This window comes from Glycine max, chromosome 12 (assembly GCF_000004515.6).
Source record: "Glycine max cultivar Williams 82 chromosome 12, Glycine_max_v4.0, whole genome shotgun sequence".
Classification (NCBI taxonomy): domain Eukaryota; kingdom Viridiplantae; phylum Streptophyta; class Magnoliopsida; order Fabales; family Fabaceae; genus Glycine; species Glycine max.
This window is the reverse complement of record NC_038248.2, coordinates 35,564,556-35,586,705: the sequence shown is the minus strand read 5'-3', so window position 1 is coordinate 35,586,705 and position 22,150 is coordinate 35,564,556. Positions and strand designations below refer to the sequence as shown.

Sequence of the window (22,150 nt, the reverse complement as noted above, 5' to 3'; positions counted from 1 at the left end):
GCACGTAGTAGAGGGTTCAAGCAATTCATGGTGGAATTTGATTCCTGTGTCACTATTTTGTTTATGAACCACAATTGCCCTTCATTTCACCCGTGTTCTAGTGTGGTTTGAAATATCAAGGCTTTAGAGGGACAAAGAGGAAGCTTTGTTTGGTTCCATTCTCTTAAGGAGGGTCATCAAGTAGCTAATAAGTTTGTCAATTTTGGTCTAGATCTAGATAGACAATTAAGAATTTTTGAGAATGTTCCTCAATTTTTGTCAAATGCTATTTTAGCTCATGTAAATTCTATTATTATTTTGCGTGATTTTTAATTATTTTTTTGGAATACTATGATAAAAAATTGTTAAAGAAAGAACAAAAGAAACATCTTTTTATTTTCTAGACGATAAAAAATAAAAAAATAAAAAATTTATTCAAAATAATTATATACTTATAAAATACCATTCCGCCCCATTAAAAAAAATTATTAAAATAATATTTTTTGCAATCCATAGGAAGACAAGTACGATTTGAAAATTGAATACTAAAAATAAAATAAAACAACGTGCAATTGACTCGCCAGAGTGGAATCGGCAACTCGGGCGCACGAGTGATAACACAACAAACCTCTTCGCCATCACTAGCAAAATTTTCCCTCCCCCCTTTTATCTCACCCAACCCTAACCTCTCCCCCTCAATCCTCACCCAACCCCCCGCACTCTCTATAAACTCAGCACGATCTCAGCAAACCCTAAACCTTTTGGCAAACTCCAAAATCTCTCTGAAAAACTACAGAGAGACTCTTCCTTCTCCTTCGGATTCGACGATGGAAGAACCTCCCGTCGTGAGATCCAGGGGCCGCCCGCGCAAACGGAGGAGAGAAGACGACGCAACCGTCACCGGCGACGCGAAAACTCTTCCCGAGGCGAAGAAGATGATGCCAATTGCATTGGTTGGACGATACGTGCTGAAAGAGTTCCGCAGAAACACGGTTCTTCTCGGCAAAGTCGCGCGTTACGCGAGTGGATTGTACAGAGTCGTGTACGAGAGTGGCGGTTTCGAGGATTTAGATAGCAGCGAGATTCGTAGGATACTTCTCCTTGATAGTTATTTCGACGACGATTTGATTCGGAGGAAGGTTGAATTGGAGGAATCGGTGTTGCCGAAGATCGCTGCAGAGGAACCGGAGAAAGGTTCGAGCGAATTGCAAGGTGAATTATCGGTTGAGAACGAGGAGGAACGAGCTAAGACGGATGATGATGAGTCGTTCGGTGAGGCTAGGGATTCAAGTTCCGGTTCCGAAATGCCAGAAACGCAGATACCGCCGCCGCTTACGCTGCCGCCGTCTTCCGGAACAATTGGAGTGCCGGAACCGTGCGTTTTGAATCTCTTTTCGGTTTACGGATTTTTAAGATCGTTTAGCATTCGCCTGTTTCTGAGTCCATTTACTTTGGATGAGTTTGTCGGTGCTCTGAACTGTAAAGTTTCTAACACGTTGCTCGATGCAATTCATGTTTCGCTGATGCATATTTTGAAACGTCACCTTGAAAATATTTCACCAGATGGCTCGCGGCCTGCAACAAAATGCCTTAGGTGCTTACTTCTCTTACTGTTTTTAATATATTTTTTTGCATTTGATTTAGTTTTTGGACAAAAATTTGGATGCAATTAAGTTTTTTTGGTACTGTTTTCTGAATAGAATTAGATTTCACTCTTGTTATCTGAGTTTTACTGCTACTGCAGCTTTATCTCATTTGTCTTTGATCATGCTTACCGTGTTATAGACCGTAGTGTGGTAATTCTATGTATTAGTATGTGTCTTGTTGGATTTGATTTGACTGGTGGAAAAGTACAAACTGTTCTATTATGTTGCCATCTTCAGTTTTCATTCTTGGGAGCTCTGTGGAGCACATGGCTGCCTTATTGTTTAGAGTCTAAAAGCACTGGAGGCATGTTTTGCGTGCTTTTGATGAGTAGGTTGAGTGTTGTAGAACAATTTCGAAGCAACTAAATGTGTTGTTTAATCCGTTGACTAATTTTTATAGAGGACATTACATCTGTTATCTTCACCTAATTGTAGCATTCTTTTAATATGCCCCAGTGCTGTTCTATTTATGAGATTTTTTTTATATTAGAAAAAGATATTAATTGGAATATGTAATTTCTTTTTCAGGTGCAGTGATTGGAGTTTGCTTGATGCTTTGACTTGGCCTGTTTTTGTGTTTCAGTATTTAGCAATTTTTGGATACACAAAAGGACCTGAGTGGAAAGGATTTTATGATGAAATCTTTTATGGCGAGTATTATTTATTGCCTGCAAGTAGGAAATTGACAATATTGCAAATTCTCTGTGATGAAGTTTTGGCGTCTGAGGAGCTAAAAGCTGAAATGAACATGCGTGAAGAATCAGAGGTTGGGATCAATTATGATAATGAAGATAGCCTTCCTGCTGAAAATGGGCCTAGAAGAGTCCATCCAAGATATTCCAAAACTACTGCCTGCAAGGATGCTGAAACTAAGAAGTATGTTTCAGAATTGAATGCGGAGGATGATGGTGATGTTGATGGAAATGGAGATGAATGTCGCTTATGTGGCATGGATGGGACCTTGCTTTGTTGTGATGGTTGTCCTGCTGTTTATCATTCAAGGTGTATTGGTGTGATGAAGATGCATATACCAGAAGGGGCATGGTATTGTCCAGAGTGCAAAATAAATTTGATTGGGCCTACAATTGCACGGGGGACATCACTTAAAGGGGCTGAAGTATTTGGAAAAGATTTGTATGGGCAAGTTTTCATGGGTACTTGTGACCACTTACTGGTGTATGTTTAACTTCTTTTTTTGTGTTTCTTCCACTTCATTTGTTATGCTAGATAATCCTGGTGCTACTTTGAATTTGTGCTTTAGTTTTTTATTTATCTGTTTTCCTTTTTGCTATCATGATCAGTTCTCACTATAGATGCACTTGAAACTGAGTTTTGATTTTGTGATCTTTTATGACTGCAGACTCAATGTCAAAAGTGATGACTTTTGTCTTAAATACTACAATCAGAATGATATTCCTAGAGTTCTCCAAGTCCTTTATGCATCCGAACAACATAGACCTGTATACAATGGTATTTGCATGGCAATGTTAGAATATTGGAATATTTCAGAAAACTTCTTACCCCTCTGTGTCAGTAAACTTCCTCCTATGATTGAAGAAGAGCATAAAGCTGTTAGTTCGGTGAAGGCAGACTACAGTTTAACGTTTGGGAATGGGATTTGTAGTGATAATTTGGTGCCATCTCTTGATGCTTCATTGGTTACAACTCGAAGTCCTGCTCCTGGAAGCAGTGGCAATGCAAGAACTACTGTGAATCTGAAGCTTCACGAGGAAACTGCAATGGATTCGTCTGTTTCAACTAACCATCAGTCTGACCCAAAGTGCCGAAATTATGTTAATAGGTCAGCTGCAGTAAGCCCTGCCAAGTGCTCCTTGGTAAGCAGCCAATTTAGTAATTATGGGGACGCTAATGATATAGGGTTGCCTATGAATTTGTCTTTGCAAACTAAAGGTGACCAATCTGGTTTTGGAAAGTGCAAAAGCAGTTTAATTAATGATTTTGTGTACATGGGTTGCTCCTATAAACCACAGTCATATATTAATTACTATATGCACGGTGATTTTGCTGCATCTGCTGCTGCTAACCTGGCCGTTCTTTCTTCAGAGGATTCTAGATCAGAGGGTCATGTGTCTGGCAACTTGGGGAAAGCTACATCTGGAAACACTTATTTGCTAGCAAAAGCATTCTCCCAAACAGCTTCACGCTTTTTTTGGCCGAGTTCCGAAAAGAAGCTTGTGGAGGTTCCAAGAGAGAGGTGTGGATGGTGCATTTCTTGTAAAGCCCCTGTTTCAAGCAAGAAAGGATGCATGTTAAATCATGCTGCTATAAGTGCCACCAAAAGTGCAATGAAAATCCTTTCTGGTTTTGCTCCTGTAAGGAGTGGAGAAGGAATCATCCCTAGCATTGCTACATATGTTATATATATGGAGGAAAGTTTGCATGGTTTAATAGTTGGGCCCTTTCTAAGTGAATGGTATAGAAAGCATTGGCGTAAACAGGTGGAACGAGCTAAATCATTTAGTGATATAAAGCCCCTTTTACTCAAAGTGAGTGATTGTTATTTTGAATCAAGGAGATTTATTAATTTTTAATGTCTGGACTATTGCTTGCATTTGTTGCACTTGTTAAATGTGCAGATTTGTAAATTATTTCATTGGTTAATGAAATTGTCATTTTCAGCTTGAGGAGAACATTCGAACAATTGCTTTTTGTGGGGACTGGGTTAAGTTGATGGATGATTGGTTGGCTGAATTTTCTACAATGCAAAGTGCTGCATGTACTCTTGGAACAACACAGAAACGTGCAACTTGTGGGAGGCGTAAGAAACAGTTATCTATCAATAAAGTTACAGCTGGTGGTTGTCAGGAAAATTTTGCATGGTGGCATGGCGGGAAATTTACCAAATCTGTATTTCAGAAAGCTGTTTTGCCAAAATCCATGGTCAGAAAAGGAGCCCGCCAAGGTATTCTTTAAGTAAATCGTATACCATTCCTAACTGGAAGTAGATTATTAGCTAAATTGGTTTGATGCATGTTTAATCAATTATTGATTAACCATGAAGAAATAGAAAACCTTTTCCCAAGTCACACCCAATTGATCATTTTCTCTTTAAAATTTTATTGTTTAAATATAATTATAAATCATTGTTAATTTTTGAATGTATTAATATATTAAAACAATAAATATTACATAAAATTAATATTTATTTACCATGAGATTTCAAGTCAAAAACCAGGAGTTCAAGAAATAGTGTATATCAAACTTGAAATTGATATAATTGAGTTGCATCTACAAATCCTGCTATGTAGTTTTATTTGATTGCCATCCTGTCCTCCCCTACCTGCTGACAACTATTTGCCAATTGTTTTGAAGTAATTTAAATTTGTATGGGAATTAAAGCACAATCACTGACTGTTATGGGCAGCAGGTGGTTTGAGGAAAATTTCGGGTATATTCTATGCTGATGGCTCTGAGATTCCTAAAAGAAGCAGACAGCTAGTTTGGAGAGCTGCAGTTCAAATGAGTAGGAATGCATCTCAGCTGGCACTTCAGGTTTCCTCTTATTTATTATAATAGTTTTGTTTTCTGCATTAGCATTTTTTTTTGCACCAGCATGTTGGATTTTGCAATAACTTGAGGATATTTGATTATTTGCATCAGGTCCGATATCTAGATTTTCATATCAGATGGAGTGATCTGATTCGTCCTGAGCATAACCTCCAGGATGTGAAAGGTCAAGATACTGAAGCTTCTGCTTTTAGGAATGCAAATATTCGTGATAAAAAAATTGCAGAGGGCAAAATTTTATACAGAGTAGCCTTTGGAAGCCAGAAACATCTTCCTTCTCGGGTAATGAAAAATGTTGAAATAGAGCAAGGTCCTGAAGGGATGGAAAAATATTGGTTTTCTGAAACACGTATTCCTTTATATTTGGTAAAAGAGTACGAATTACGCAATGGAAAAGTACTATCTGAAAAAGAGTACCTGCATATTACATCTCATGTGCACAAAAGGCGGTTGAAAGCTACCTACAAGGACATATTTTTTTACCTTACCTGCAAGAGAGACAAATTGGACATGTTATCATGCTCTGTATGTCAGCTGGTTGTTTTAGTTGGGTAATGACTTTTACTTGGTTACTGTTTTGTTCATGTGTTTATGTGCTATTCCTTCCTTTTTCTCTCGCCAGTTCTTTCTAAGGCCGCAATTTTTCTCTTGGTTTAATTTCAGGAATGCTCTCAAGTGCAGTGCCTGTCAAGGTAACCCCTTGCATGATCCATCATCCTTTCACTTACTTTAGTATGCTGTCTTGAAGTTTTTTTTTTTTTTTTTGAAATGAGATCTTTTCAGTTTCTCATAAAATGAATACCGTTGAATAAATACACACAAATACCCGTAGATAAAGAATCTACCCCCTTTGCAAGGGTTTTTAAATCATACAATTTTTTTAGTATGGGGTATGGGGTTTATTTGGTTTGTATTTTGTACTTTGTATCTTGCCCTTCAATTTTGTTTGACTTTGTACATATCTCGGTTTAATGTTTTATTTCATGTGGGCAATAGGTTATTGTCACACGGGTTGTTCCGTGAGTTCAACAGTCTCTACATGTGAAGAAGTTGAGTTCTTGGCCACATGCAAACAATGTCATCATGCCAAATTACTTACTCAAAAAGAGTCCTGTAATGAATCTCCAACTAGTCCCTTACTCTTACAAGGACAAGAACGTAGCACTTTGGCAGTTCTGAAGGGGCCAAGGCCTAAATGTGATGGTCAAGGATTGATTTCTACTAGGACAAAGAATAGTCGACTTGACATGAAACTAGTTGCTTCTGATTTCCCTTTGGAAACAAAAGGCCGTAGCAGAAGTTGTTCTTGGGGTGTTATATGGAAAAAGAAGAATAATGAAGATACAGGCTTTGATTTCAGGCTCAAGAACATTCTTTTAAAGGGAGGTTCAGGCCTGCCTCAATTGGATCCTGTTTGTCGCTTGTGCCATAAACCATATAGATCTGATCTAATGTATATTTGCTGTGAAACATGCAAACGTAAGTTTTTTATTCAGTTAATAAATGATAACAATTTCAACTGCTCACCCTTTATTTATCTAATTCTGAGTTTTACAGATTGGTATCATGCTGAAGCCGTTGAACTTGAAGAATCCAAACTTTTTGATGTGCTGGGCTTCAAATGTTGCAAGTGTCGCAGGATAAAGTCACCTGTGTGTCCTTACTCTGATTTGTATAAGATGCAAGAGGGCAAGAAGTTACTCACAAGGGCTTCAAGGAAAGAGCACTTTGGGGCAGATTCTGATTCTGGTACACCTATTGACACGAGAACATGTGAGCCTGCAACTCCTATCTATCCTGCAGGGGATGTCTCTAGACAAGACAATGATCCTCTGTTGTTCTCCCTTTCAAGTGTTGAGCTCATTACAGAACCCCAGTTAAATGCAGATGTTGCAGGTAATACTGTCTCTGGGCCAGGGCTTCTGAAATTACCTAAACGTGGGAGGGAGAACAATGGTTCTTTTAGAGGTAATCTTCATGCTGAGTTTTCAACAAGCAATGAAAATGAAATGGTGTCCAAATCTGTAAAAGATTTATCACCTGTAGAATATGGCTCTGCTGACTGCAATCTTCTGAATAACTCCGAAATTGTTAAATTTGATGCATTGGTGGATTTTGAACCTAATACCTACTTCTCTCTGACTGAACTGCTCCACACAGACGATAATAGTCAATTTGAGGAAGCTAATGCATCTGGGGACTTAGGGTATTTGAAAAATTCTTGTAGATTAGGTGTACCTGGAGATTGTGGGACTGTTAATTTAGCATCCAACTGTGGATCTACAAATTCGTTACAAGGAAATGTTAATAATTGTCGGCTATGTTCACAAAAGGAACTGGCCCCTGATCTCTCTTGTCAGATTTGTGGGATTAGGATTCACAGCCATTGTTCACCTTGGGTTGAATCACCATCTCGGCTTGGTAGTTGGAGATGTGGTGATTGCCGGGAATGGCGATAGCAGATTTTGTTTGTCATCCTGTTGTTTAGTGAGAGTTCTCTTGGGTGTGGTGGTGGTGAGAGATATGGTAATTGCCGGGAATGGTGATAGCATACAAACTGACTCTCGATTTCAGCATTAATCATACAAGTTGGCTCAGTATGCGTGCATTGATTGGTTCAGGTATATTTCAGAGTTTAATTGGCATCTGCAGGTTTCTATGAATTTAGTTACCGCTCAAATAATTGCGGCTTTCCTGCAACTGATAGATAGTGTTTGAGTAAATGATGACTTGGACACAGTATAGTTGAATGCTCTGGAACCATATTGGTTTTTACTCCCCTAGTTGCATTCCCCCCAATCCCCACTTCTAATGCAGGATTCATAGAATTTTGCTCCGATAATCGGTGATAAGCAGTTTTTTATGTTGCTTATCTGTCACAATTATTTGTATAGATTAGATACCACATTCTTTTGGAGGTCGGTCAAAATTGAAACCTTCACCTCGGATCTTAGATATCAAGCTGTGAGATGCCTAGTGAGCTCCGACCCCCCCCCCCCCCCCCCCCCCCCGGCCCCATCAGAAGTCATTCTTTACGCTTATAGTTCACTCCCTAACCGTCTATACTAAAGAATATAGCCATTTGTGAATCAAGTGTTACATGAGTCTATTGATATTATAATTTCATTGTCTTTCTAATACTGAATCAAGTGTTGTTTATTACGAGTCTTTAATTAATTTAAAAAGTTTAACGTTTCAAATTTAAACTCAATTTTCTCAAATTATAATAATTAAATGTTTTTTAAGCCTTGTTTGAATTTTATTAATAAAATATCATTTTTAATATAAAATGAGACAAATCTCATAATTATTTTAATCTTAATTTCAAGTTTTTTAATTCCTTATATTGTCATATGTTTATTAAATGAGTTCAAAGTTTCTAAAAACTTATTTACTTCTCAATTGTTAACTATTTAAATAAAAGTAAAATTAAGATTTTTGGTGAAAGAAATTTGACTTAATTGAAAGAATTGAGATTATAAAAATATATAATTAAACATTCGCAAATGTCTTGTTTTTAATTTTGTGGCATACAGAAGTTTCAATAAATTTGCTTTAGCAAGCTCCACATGTCGCACCCGTCTTATACATATTTAATAACCAAGTATTCTAGTCCAATTTAATCATATCCATATACAATAACTTAACTTTTTTCATAGATAATAAGTCAATAACTTGACTTTGAAGTTTGAACCCTAGATAGCATTTGATAGCAAAAATGCGTATGTCCTTACTCCACAAGCTATTATTGTATGTAACGTCAAAGTATCAATTTCAAACTTACAATTGTTTCTATCAAAGGCAATATCTTACATGCTATCAGGTGCACCACAAACAATCCAGTGAAACTGGGAAGGGGAAAAATATGAGAAAACTGAAAACCCTCGCCCAACTGATATAAAATCTTGCTTAAAGGACAATCACTTTGTGCAGAAAGAATCTCAAAAATGCCCACCAACCCAGAAATCCCTGCTCAAACACTCAGCTGGTAAACAAGCTCACTCTTAATTCCGCCAGCCCTTGCATCATGATTTTGTCTATTCACCTCACTAGCTTTGAGGGAGACATGGGTTAGGCTGTGTAGATCAGGTTTACAAATGTGTAATAATTAATGAACACCTCTATATTGTCATAAAAGAGCAGCCAGCATTGCCCCAGGATCCGTCAATGCTGCAGGAGCACTGCCTGGTTGGGCCAGTGGTGGAGATGTCGGAGCTGGTTGTGTTGGTACACGGGTTGCTATGGCGGGAATGCTGACTAATTGGTCCTTGATGAACTCCTTCATCCTGCAAACCAATACAAGAATGTTCAGCAAAAGCTGTTGAATCTGTCAACGTCATCCTTTAAGTGGAAATACTAATCACATACTCAAATGTTAGTGTTGGGTCCCCTGAAGCAACCGTCATTCGCAGCTGGGTTCTGTCTGCTGGATCTGTTTCAATTCTTACCTGCACATCATTCACAAAAAAAACAAGAGTTTAAAAATGTTATCAACTGCCAAAAGTTTCAACTAATGTTATCATCAATTTAATCATGAATGACCGGCAGAAAACTAATACAGAAAGAGTTTAAAACTGACAAACAAGTAATACAACAGCAATGCCAAACTGTAACAATTTGATTATTATGATCTTGAAGCAGGTGAAAAATGCTGCCTCCATTTCCCCTCCCTTTTATATTAATATTAGATTATTTAAGAAGTCACAACCATACTAGTTGTAGGGACTAGGGACTGCGATGAAAGATATGTAGTTCAACATATGTACTTACTAAACAAAGCATTGCCCTTGTACTTTCTGAATAAAATGTTGTACTCACAACAAGATTGTTAGGATTGGGATCCTAAAGCAGATAGACAGCATAAACAATATATAAATTAGTAGTTGTTAAAGAATGTCAGGGAAAATAAACCAAAAAAAGAAAGAGGGACTTCAATATCATACAAGCCCTGGGCAAACTGTCAAATGGTAACTATTGAATAAGTTTGCCATTTCGAGCAGTGGAAGGGGTCTAACACCTCTGACCTGCAAAACCAAAAGGAAAGGTGAATCTATGATTGCATGATCAGATATAACAAGCCATTAAAGCAATAACATATTTGCCACAAAATAAAGTTAACCAAAGTTCACCATGTACATAATGCACAATACGTACCACTTCTTGAAGTTTCAAAGGTGGTCCAGGAAGTGATCTCCATTGAGGGAAAAACTCTTCAGCAGATATAGTTATAGGCTGAAGAAATTTATTTAGGACAGCAGGTAGGCGAAGCTTGACATTGACCTGTGAAGCAACATAGATAAATATACATTAATTAAAATAGCATTTGGTTGGAGAGAAATGGAGGGGAGGAGGTGGGTTTTTATAAACTTTTGTTGTTTGGAATAAGATTTTGGAGGAGAGGGAAGGGGGCTGAAGTCCCCTTCTCACTCAATTTAGAAGGACTAATTTGGTAACAAAATGTTTAGACTAAATTGGTGACAAAAGAATCTTTGAAGGACTAATTTAATAACTAAAATTTTAGGACTAATACGGTGATGCATTTTTAAAGGACTAACGGTGATGCATTTTTAAAGGATAATATGGCGATGCATGTAACTTGGAGCCAAATTAACGGTTTTCTCTCAGTTTAATAATGAGGTACTAATAGATAAAAAGAAATTTTTTTCTTACATTTAATATTTGAGCTTTAATAATAACTCAAGTGCCTCCCACTATTCAATTAAATCCAATGCTTGGCTTCTTGAGGGATATATCTCAAGATAATTTGTTTATGCAACTAAATGCAACATAAAGTAGCCAACCTGCATATTTTTTTATACTAGCCTTGGAAGGATATGATCAACTCAACTCTATCATGATTTTTGAAATTAGTAAGTTTAAATTTATGTACCATATCGTTACCAAACTTGTAGGAGAAGTCAAGAACGGCAACATCCCTGCTTGGGTGGAGATTAATGACCTCAAGTGGGCATTGCACCTATGCAATCAAAAGAGGGAAAAATATAAACTTATTAACAATTAATATTTGAAAGCAACAAACAGTAACAAATGAATTCTCACTTGTGCCCGGGGAGGTATAGTTTCTGGTACTAGAGAGAGCTCCATCTTCAAATGCGTGGGAGGCAATATTAAAGCTTGAACAGAGACAAGAGGAGAAGTATTCTTGTTTCCCAAGAAAAGAACAAGATGCCCTTGATGAGCTCTCCATTCTGCTTTAATGCCAATCTGTGCACAATTTATATATATTAAAAATCTAAGAACACATGTTTAAACTGCAAATATACATGACCAAAATTAAAACTAAAAATAGAGAACATTAGAAAAAAAATGAAGAAATACCTGAATATAAGGATCCTCATATAGAACACCACTATCCTTCACGCACAAAGCATGAAATCTTTCAGCAATATTTCCAATTGGCTGCACATGCAAAAGGTGCCAGTTATATTCCAATGCCAACAAGTTATTTTGTAGTAATAACCTTCTAATGTTGAACAATGGAGAACAGAGTCTAGTCCAAAAGCGACATGTTGTCTAAATTTGTATTTGTTCAATAAAGTTTTGGTGTAACAATGTGGTTCATCATCAACAATAGTCATGCCTGAATAAAATAAGATTTAGGAAATATAAGAAAAAACAATATTCAAATGGAATTGTGCAGTAGCATTCAGTTAGCACTTGGCACATCAGTTTAAGAAAAAGACTTCATTACTTATTTGGGTTCTTAAATTAAGGTTTTACTATGTCGCATGTTGAGAGCCCAACAGCCTGAGCCGTGGCTGGAAACATTGAACAGACCAAGTCAATGAAATTGGTCAGCATCAACCTCCTTATTTTGATTTGACTCTATTCCCATCTGTTTTGGTTATCTAATATAAATACTCTCATGCACCCTCATAAATAAATATCAAACCATCTATTCTCCAAAACTATCCTATATATATAAGCAAACACAAGCTAGCCAAACACAATGTACCTGTACAGAATTGGCCTGTTCTCCAGCAGGTACTATGGCTGTGGCTTCAACTACAGTTCCTTCCACTCCTGAATTTGAGCTTGGCTGCAGGTGGACACTGCTACTGGGAGGGCCTTCAATAGCCAGTGGACCCAAGAGATCGCCAAGGAGATCTGCAGAGGGAGGTTGAGAATCTACTATACTCAAAGTCCCATTTTCCTGGGATAATCTTTGATCTGCCTCATCCTGTTTAGAGAAGTAGGTGTCAAACTTAGAAGCAATAAGATGAACCAATTTATGGTTAAAGATGCTATAATCTTGACCAAAATGATGTAGTAAAAAAGATACACAAAGTGGAGGGATCAACTAACCACATTACTACTCATGCTGGGCACCTTTACAAGGCTAAGTTGGCCAACAGGTGGAGTTCCATTAACATGACTTTGTTCTGTTACAACCAAAGCATTTGATGTTTGAGATTGCTGCTGAGCTCGTAACTTTATAGCACTTTGTTCTGCTGTATCCACTTCATTGTCTTCAGCCTTTTTAATCAATGCAGACTGAATTTGAAAAAGAGTATGAATCCATGAGTGTTATACCATAGATTATCAAAGTGACCATGCAAATTTCAAAAAAGTTGTCTCTGAATCAATATTGCAAGAAAACCTGTCGTTCAGGGAATTTAGGCATTTCGGCCAATATATCCATTAGAGCTGCACCTTTTCTACTCAATGCAAAATATTCAACAGCTCTTTGCTGTATTTCGACTTCAATTGAGCTTTCATATCTAAAGATGAGCAAATGGGTTAGAAGAACCTATGGCATCATGAAAAACAATAGAAAAAATCATAATAATAAAAATTGAACATTGCAGAGGTAAAATCTCACTTCTTAAATATTGTCCATATCTGATTCTGTAATTCAGAGTCTGGTGGTTGACTGTGCATCAGAATTTTAGCATATGTTGACAAAAGAATAGAAATAGTAGAAGTCCTGAAAATAAAGCACCTCTTGTAAGATATCTAGGAAAAAATGCATTTCAACTATGAAATAAATAAGGGATTCCTTACGATACAGTAGGAAGCTTCTCATGTATAATGCTAAATAGTTCCTTCGGACTGCATCCAGGTCGTCTTGCTAGAAGGTGTCCAAACTCTCCAAGTATGTATGCACTGACCTGTTGAAGTGTATTCACATGAAACAAAATCAAGCAAATGCTATTTCATAGTGACTAAATCAAGTTATAAATTATTTAGTAATTGTGATTCGTGAATGAATCAATATAAAGTAAAATATTAAATAAAATCCATAATAACATAAGAAATACTTATTGGCATTCTTTATACTTCGTAAGAGATTATGAAATTTCAACTTAAATGGACCACTTAGCAAAGATGTCACTGTTTTGCTCTAATATGATTTAAATATTTCTTACACATTTTACAGTTTAGAAGCCATCATCAACAAGGGGCATTTAATGAAAATATTGTCCGTACAATATTAGTAGCATCCAGATAATTAAAGAATGGCAGTGGAAACACACAAACCTTAACCATTGTCTCATGTATAGCAGGTTTGTCAAGATATTCTCGAGCTTTTGCCGCAGCATAAGGCTGACAAAGACGGAAAATGCCTTGTGAATGATGTGTAAATTAGGAAGCAGTATCATAGTCACTACAAGTTTCAAACACACCTGTAAGTCTTCATTGTTTGTAACAAACTGAACCACCCGAAACCATATGTCATCACTGACAAAATCACCGGCCTTGTCAATTAATTGAAGAATCACATCAACATACCTGTATAAAAGGGATGACATGATATCAGTATACATATTACATCAACAATAAGTTCTGATCAAGATATCAAGGGAATTTTTTGTACTGAAATATGGGGTGACAGGTATATTGATTCTCTCTTCTACAAATACTGAACAATTATATAAATAAAATCTTGCAATCCTTAGTTGCAGAAAATGTTGGAAATTATTGATTTTCATCTCACTTTCATAAAGGATGCAAACTAGTAGTTCTTCTAGTCTGTCCCCACTAATTTCCAAATTAATTGCATATTTTACCATAAAAATTTCTGATTTTGACATTAGACAGGATGTTATTTTGAATTTTATAGTTATAGCCTTTTTTGCAAGTACAAATTTAATGACAAAAGAGTCGAGTGCAAAAATTGAGCATAGGTCATCCACAAAATAAAAGTAAAAGAAAAAAAGCTACAGCAAACGATGAAAGGACACATCAAAAGTTCAAAACACTAAATAAGTGAACAAACATATCTCATCAATTATCCTGAATTTTTTAATTTTCAATAAAAAAATCCATCACATATATGATAATGAAAATATCCTTAAAACTAATCATTGGCTGAGCATCATAATGAATCAGAAAAGAATGCCCTGTCCAAGAAGAGGCAAAGAAAGACACTGCACAAAAACTCAGGTATCTTGCTCCAACAAAGAATAAGGGCACTTAGATAATTTTGCGCTTGAGTCTGTCAGGGGATTTAATATTCCTATATAAAATAATTCATTAGAGGCTATATAGCATCGATGTAACCTTTATGAGAAGTTCAGCAGTTACATATCAAGAAAGTACCCAGTGATGAGATTATCTGCTACAGTATTAAATAACAATATTATTCTTTTATTTTTCTAGTAGGCTCTATTGCATTACCATGAAAGATCTGGTGCAAACTTCTCAGCAAGAATAGCTGCTTTAAGTGACAATTCCTCACGCATTGCAAACTCCGCTGTGCTGAGATACTACAAAAACAGTTGGAATAGCAAACTAATCATTGTGTATCCAGGTAATAGCTGGTTCATTTTCTTTCTTTTGTTTATTGTTCCATGAGGTTTCTGTTGGGAAGGAGATACGGTTTACTTTAATGAGATTTTCAAATTTCATGAATTAGTTTGGACCTAGCTCCATACCTGCAGTAGTTCTTCAACTATATCCTTTGCATTTGAAACGTCACACATGCCATAAAGCAAATCTAGAGCACGCCTCCGAATACTGCATGTAAATCAATGCAGGTAAAAATACTAGATTTAATAAAAAATTCCATTGAGAACAAAGGAATTTGCTCTGTATCAACTTTGCATTTTAATGCACTTCTAAAACTTTCAAAGAGAAACTAGTTTAGTAAACAGTATCAACTTTCTCTTATAAGTTGCATTTTTGGAAAAAAAAAAAGAAATAACATATCTTATAACCCACTTATTAACAACAAAGTAGAACATAAAAATAAAAACCAAGATCTTCAAAAGAAAAAATCTCTCCGCTCTTTAGTCAACTTAAATTTTTAACAAGGGTCAGGAGGAGTGTTCTGAGAGTGAATCAATGAATGGGCATCCTATCCTTAATTGCCCCAATCTTATACATAAATGTACACTTATATGTTACCAGTAAGTAAATGCTGGGTTCTGCATGAAAATAATTTAGTATTTTAGTGATGATATATACAGGATCAATTATGTTCAACATATAGGATAACAGATGTAACCTGATGTCAGGATCCTTCAATGAGGTAATAATCTGAGCTTGATGTCTTTTTATGATATCTTGTACATCAGTAACCATCAACATTCTTGTCATATTCTCCTGCACCGCAATAGCATATATGTTATGAACTGAGACATTGCATTATGACAACCACAACCACAACCACCACCAAGCCTTCTAAACTATGATACAATGAAATCTACTACAGAAATTGGGCATGCAATCCTTGCCCCTCCCTTCAAACAGAAAAAAAAAAAAAAAAAAAAAAACAAGAAAAGAGAAATACAGATTAATCAAGTGTGCCCCCCAACTTACCAAGCCAAGATATCGAATGTTTGGTTCACGGACAGCAATAAATTTTCCAAGAAGAGCCACACACTGAGACATCATCTCTTTTTCAGCATCAAGATGCATCACCTGAATATAGCAATCAGAATAGAGAGTATAACTACAACATCTCATTGTGAGAAAAAATCCCCTGTATGTAAATTGGGAGAAGGGGGAGGGAGAGATTAACACAGCCACCAAATTCACTGCTCACATCTCTATATGAAGAATCATCCATATATCTAACACTATAGCAGCAATTAAGAACACTTACAGAACCCACCAAATGTATACCATATACACCACACCACCACCAAATGCGTCCAGATGTATAGAAATGAAGACAGCCAGCAAATAGGGGTGTAAGCGGGCCATGATAGACCTGTGAACCCGATCAACCCAACCCAACTATATTTCAGTAGGTTGGGTTGGGTCATCTTGGCTAACCCAATTATAATTGGATTGGGTGTCGGACTAATGAGTTTTAAACCCAATGAACCTGACTCAGCCCAATATATGTAGAATATTAATAAAAAATAATAATTATTCTAATTCTATCAATATGATCCGTGATTATTGACAATGTGTGCTTTTAAGAGGGTAATATGGTACAGAGAACAGCCCCACGTATATTATTTAAGCCACATGGTAATGTATATGGATAGCTCCATAACTGTATCTCTACTTAAGCAGCTAATTACACAAATGTAAATCTTTTGAATAAATCATGAAATAGCATAACAAAAAACATGCTAGAACTCCATAGTAAAAAGTTGGGGCCTGGTCTGCTAGGGTTTCATTTAGTTCAACCAGAAAAATTCATAATCATCATATTAGCATTTACACATACATGTCACTGTCATCTTTAATGAGAAATGTAAAGAATGAAAATATTGTTTTTCATTTTCAATGTAGTATAGTGCAATAAACATACCAGAGCAAGGGCTTCAAAAAGAACAGCATGGGATGCATTATTTTTGTTCACATTTTTCACAACATCAGTTCCCATCAGTATCCTTTGTAAGACCTGAAATGATTAATCAAGGCTCACTAAAATTTGTTAACTAAAGAAAGTTTTTGGATGTGTCAATTTGATATTACAAACCTCAAACAATGACCTTCTGGCATTAGGATCTTCAATGGTAGGAAAATATTGAAGAGCCCTCATTGTTTTCACCTACAGTAAGCAAAAATTGTTAAACACTAAAAAAGGTTAACTTGCTGGATAAGAAAAAATTTAGTTCAACATTTTTGGTTCTCAATAAAAGCAAGCTGGTAAGAGTAGCATTCAAAAATATTCCTAAATTTACAAACCTGAAGCCAGGGAGATGGGATACCGTAGTAAGTGTATTCTTGTGGGATATCCTGGTTCCTAGCAAGCCGTTCTAAAATTTTGATACACTTAGGAAGACAACTCCAATATGCCTCATGGTTGTTTGATACTAATGCAACAAGAAGACTCATAGAAGATGTCAAAACACCAAGGTCTCGTTCATCCAGAAGTTGTGCCATCCGATCCGCCCTTAAGATAAAAAGGGACTAATAAGATGCATTTGAAAGAAAACAATAAGGAAAAAAAGTGTATACTAGCAAAATTACATTCAAATTTACCATCCATCTACATTGACAACATCAGGATTTTTCCTGTACAGGCGCAGCAAACACAATGCGGCTTTTTTTCTAACAAGTGGTCTGCAGCTGCTCGATATCTAGATCACAAAATGCAGTCAACATCAATATTTTCCAATCAAGCCACCTATTTAATGATAATGCAGTAATTTCTTACCAGCAACTTCTGTACATCTGGTGCTAAGGATTCGGCAAATTCTCTCCCACCAATATTTCCAACCTACAAGATAGAAAACATAATATGGTGGCAGTGACTCAAAGGAAAAGATTTGTTTTCCAAGGAAAGAAACAGAGTACCAAGACTTGTCAACTTTCAAAATTTACTAAATGCACACATTAGCATCTACAAAAACTGTAGAAAATATATTCAAAGTGAGACCCTTTAATTCACAAACATGGGAACCATAATAGCAAAGAAAAGAACATAAAGAGTCATCCAAATTCTAAAGTGGATATTTTATCAATTTATAAATTATATATATTCATTGCAAGTCCATATTACCAAGTAAAAGTTTTTCATGGCACATGATCAACAGAGGATGGTAAAATGTATAAAAGAGAAAGTCATCCAAATGGACAAAAATTTTCAAGACTTCTTGTTAGTACATTAAGATACCAAAAGAAACAGGGGAATATACATAATTGTTAAATGATTAATATGAAGAGCAAGTCTAAGAAAGGATGGCAGTTTAAGTTTTTTCCATTACCATACCATAGTCAATGCTAGACACTGGAAGGTTTCATTACGACCAATGATATCATTGCGCACTGTATTTATAGCCAACCTGAGAAAGTCATGATTTTCATTAAGCAAACTTGATGTTACAATGTACCCAACCTGCAGTCATTTATGGCAATATTAGAATTCCTTCTTCACAGTCTATAGATATTTTCTCTGCTAGACATGTAAATGAACTGAAACTGAAACACTTCACCAGAATATATATATATATATATATATATATATATATATATATATATATATATATATATATATATATATTGAGAGAGAGAGAAGAGAGAGAAAGAGAGTAAAAAATCATTGTAAAAAGGTGTCATGAAGGAGAACAAAATACCTGTTTTTCAGGATACTTTGGGGCAGATATAAGAGAAACAGCTTCCATGTGACCAAAATCCACATCATAGCCAAGCATATATATGTAAAGCATTTTCCAAACATATTTCTTTTTCTCATATGGAGTCAGAGCCTAAAGATAGAACCAAAGGTAAAAAAAAATAAATATTAGTTTACTAGTCAACAAAAGAAATTCTTGTGACATTGCAATCCAGGGAACCATGGATCATCAATTTCTGTAACAATATGGTATTCAGAGCCACACATTTTTGGAAACATGCAGATATGTGCGTGACTATGAGTTGATTCAAATGTATGTTATAGCTATTCTTGAGATAAGAAAGTGATGTGCTACAACAATGCACACACCTTTGTTTCTATTTATCATATTTTTCAATTTATCTTATTTTCGTTTATATTTTTAGATTTTGAATTAGTTAGTCTTCTGTATATTTTCATGTATGATTTGATTTTTCATGTATATTCCAGAATATTTGGATAAATATTGGAGATATTATGAAGAAGGAGAAGTAAAGAGATTTTACTTAAGCTCAAAATTTATTCAAATCTCTAAGTTCATATTGCAGAGAATCAAATAAACCATCTCCCTATCAGAAAATCAAGGAGCAGAAGGCCTAAGGATTAGAAGACCAAAACAAATCAGGAAAACGTGACTACTAGACCTAATTTATAAATAGAGGAGATTTTGAGAGAGTAGCAGAGTTGTCAGATGGGGATCTTGCATAGAGGGAATTTGTGCTTTAGATTAGAAGACTAGAAAGTTCCAAGGGAAGAAATGCAATCAAGAATGGACTGAATGGTGTAACTTTGAAGTATATTTTTTTTCTTCCATTATTTATGATGAATAATTTTCTGCTAGCATGAAGGCCGCTTGGTTTGAATGATGATTTATTTGGATTCCTATTGAGTGTTGAAGTTATTGATGCTGAATTGACCATTTATTATCTTGAGGGTTGTGTAGGAAATTGGATAATTTGTACATGACTTAGAGTCTTAGACCATGTGAAAAATGCCATAATCATTAATTGTCTAGGAATAGTGGTGAGTGGGATTTATTGTGAGTCACTGAGACTCTATAAATCATAAATGTCTTTATTCTTCTTAACCTTCAAGTTATGGAATTAATTGGGTTTTAGGTAAAGAGGATTGATGCAGCGAAAAAATGAGTATTAGTTAATCAAGGGAATCTGTCCATCAATTGATATATTAGATATTAGTTAAAGGTGGAATACTAAATACTAGTTGAAAAAACCAAATGAAATTGGATCCCTGGTGTATTCAATATTGCATGCTTACTAACACCCTCTAACTTATGACCATGGAGCGTTTTGCATTTTCACTCTAGCTTTTCAGTATTTAATTCTTGCTTTGTATTTCAATTTCTTCCATATAAAAATAAGGCCAAGAGTAGTAAGTAGTTATAATCCTTGTGGAGACAAATCTAGACTCATCCACTTTGTTACTTGATTTCATAGACTGCCAAATTTTACCCATCGGAATGCAAGGCCAAGGCCATCTTTTAGGCCAGAACATACTGAAATTAACTAAGAGAAAGATAGATGCATCTATAGAAGTTACAAAACACAAAGTTGTCTGAGAACAAATATAATATTGAAGAAACTATAATATATTTAAAGTCAATTCCTCATCTCAGGGAACCATTTTTCCTGGGGGATTTTTTTTTTCCTTTTTTTTCATGTACCATACTACCATTATATAGCTTCCAATGCATTCTTTGCACCGGAAGTGGTATGGCCACTGGAAGTAAGGTTAGAAAGAAATTATGCTACTTGTAACATATTTAATCTATTGAATCTGTTCGAACTAAGAAGGAGTGGCTTTCTAGTACATAAATATCTACTCATGAGCTGTTAAATCAATTGATACCAGCGGCCATTCTACGTTATCTTCAATATTGCAACCAAAGGGACCCTAGAAGTGAACAGAACAGAACAATTGAATAGCTCAACCAAGAACGGATACCTAACTGTACAGAACAGTATATCCTCTGGAATTTTAGCTCATTGCTGCTTTTTCCACAAACTCATCAGCACACGAGTTATGATGAAAACCTTCATTTTTTCACGCAGCAGTAAACCAGTAAAAATCCAAGGTCACACATCACAAACCCGCTCAAGTCCTACTCATTTCAACATTCAAAACATGCTCGCTCCCTAATTTTCCTCTATCAATTTTAAACATCAATCTCGCGTCATGGATTTCAATTTTCCTAGGTTTCTACTGCCTCAAAGTGACAACAAACAACAGAGTTCAGGAAAATCAAATTGGAGCAACAGAATGAGCGAGAAACGGTGGAAAAAGCAACAATAGGAAGTGGCAATTGAAGTTAAAAACCCTAAGCGAACCTTCTCGTTTTTAAAGCGCGTGCGAATGTTGCCGAGTTCCTTGTCAACGCGGAGCCTCTCCTGCTCCTTGTTCTGGCAATTGCGAATATCGCTTATGAACACGGAGAGTCCTCGCATCCCCGACATCGCCATCGCCTATGGCGCTCGCAGATCCCTCTCTTCTCTTTCTCTTCAGATCCCGAAACTCGATTGGATTGCGGATTCGATCGGATCCAAACGCGAATTTGAGCGGTGGTTGATCTTCAGCTCCGAATTGCGGAAACGCGAACGAAAACGGAAGAGGAGAAGAGGAAGAAGAAGAATTCAGTTGTGGTACGATTGATCTAGAGAGAGAAACAGTTCGCGAGGAGAGAGAGAGAGAGAGAGAGGGTGGACTGATAGAAATTGAAAAAAGCCCTCGCTTACTTCTGGAACCGCATTTTATTTTCCATTTTCATGCCATTTTACCAATTCCGTCATTCCATCATTTTCTGTTTTTTTTTCTTCTTTTGCCCCGACCTAGTAGGACTTTTCTTTTCCATGTACTTTTAAAATAAATTCATAACTAAAATATCAACATTCATTCATGAAATTAATTGAGCTTGGATTTGTTAAGAAGGTATCAAGTTATAGATGAAAAAAATTGCATTTGGGAGGAGAGATTCAATAAATATAGAGAGTCAAATTTTCTTACGGAAATTCTCCTAAAAAAATTAATTATTGATAAAAATAGATAAATATTTTATACCTTCAATATATTAAAAAATATATTATTTACTGTTTTAATTATTTTTTAAAATTCATTTTCCTTTTTTTCCTCCAATTTTTGTCTTTTGGTGTGCAAGTCAAGGATATGTCGGAAAGGTGAAAGACTCAAAATCCTATTTTTCCTCCTTTGCTTTACGATTGACATTGGAATTATACGCATTTGGGAGGAGACATCAGTATTACAGCAGCTCTACAGCATTCAGTTGGTATCTGCATTCTGCAAACTAGGTCTTTATTTACACTATGTATGTAATCCTATTTAATTGTGTATTTTTCTTCTTCTTAATTTTTACTTGTGTCCTTTAACCCAACATCACCTTATTTAATGTTTATACATTTAGATTGCGTTTGAATAAAATATT

At 35.8% G+C, this 22,150-nt stretch overlaps 2 protein-coding genes and 1 long non-coding RNA gene across 5 annotated transcripts; 2 read left to right on the top strand and 1 right to left on the bottom strand.

Annotated features, from left to right (window-relative positions):
- The first annotated feature begins 572 nt into the window (after positions 1-572).
- On the top strand, positions 573-7,928 carry LOC100808614 (DDT domain-containing protein PTM). 2 transcript variants are annotated; one of them, XM_003539400.5, is made up of 9 exons: positions 573-1,573; positions 2,154-2,801; positions 2,986-4,132; positions 4,266-4,548; positions 5,014-5,138; positions 5,247-5,704; positions 5,817-5,845; positions 6,150-6,632; positions 6,711-7,928. In XM_003539400.5, exons 1-9 carry the CDS (start codon positions 807-809, stop codon positions 7,610-7,612), a joined length of 4,842 nt encoding a protein of 1,613 aa, XP_003539448.1. In that variant the 5' UTR covers positions 573-806; the 3' UTR covers positions 7,613-7,928. The 2 variants fall into 2 exon arrangements, with proteins under 2 accessions (XP_003539448.1, XP_006592734.1); XM_006592671.4 differs by having other exon boundaries at positions 5,011-5,138.
- Positions 7,929-8,878: 950 nt separating this feature from the next.
- On the bottom strand, positions 8,879-21,503 carry LOC100793930 (AP-2 complex subunit alpha-1). 2 transcript variants are annotated; one of them, XM_003540167.5, is made up of 27 exons: positions 21,042-21,503; positions 18,656-18,787; positions 18,292-18,417; positions 17,737-17,799; positions 17,562-17,659; positions 17,265-17,472; positions 17,056-17,127; positions 16,885-16,977; positions 15,939-16,040; positions 15,625-15,722; positions 15,053-15,134; positions 14,796-14,884; positions 13,802-13,907; positions 13,656-13,721; positions 13,179-13,285; positions 12,997-13,101; positions 12,775-12,895; positions 12,480-12,668; positions 12,130-12,354; positions 11,493-11,573; positions 11,214-11,378; positions 11,044-11,130; positions 10,308-10,433; positions 10,097-10,177; positions 9,924-9,995; positions 9,522-9,601; positions 8,879-9,439 (listed from the first exon to the last, which is right to left on the bottom strand). In XM_003540167.5, exons 1-27 carry the CDS (start codon positions 21,171-21,173, stop codon positions 9,283-9,285), a joined length of 3,063 nt encoding a protein of 1,020 aa, XP_003540215.2. In that variant the 5' UTR covers positions 21,174-21,503; the 3' UTR covers positions 8,879-9,282. The 2 variants fall into 2 exon arrangements, with proteins under 2 accessions (XP_003540215.2, XP_040863500.1); XM_041007566.1 differs by lacking the exons at positions 18,656-18,787; positions 21,042-21,503 and having other exon boundaries at positions 18,287-18,417.
- Positions 14,816-19,533, top strand: LOC121173205 (uncharacterized). The gene is made up of 2 exons (XR_005887620.1): positions 14,816-14,928; positions 19,242-19,533. It is a non-coding gene; the product is annotated as an uncharacterized lncRNA (long non-coding RNA).
- Positions 21,504-22,150: the final 647 nt, after the last annotated feature.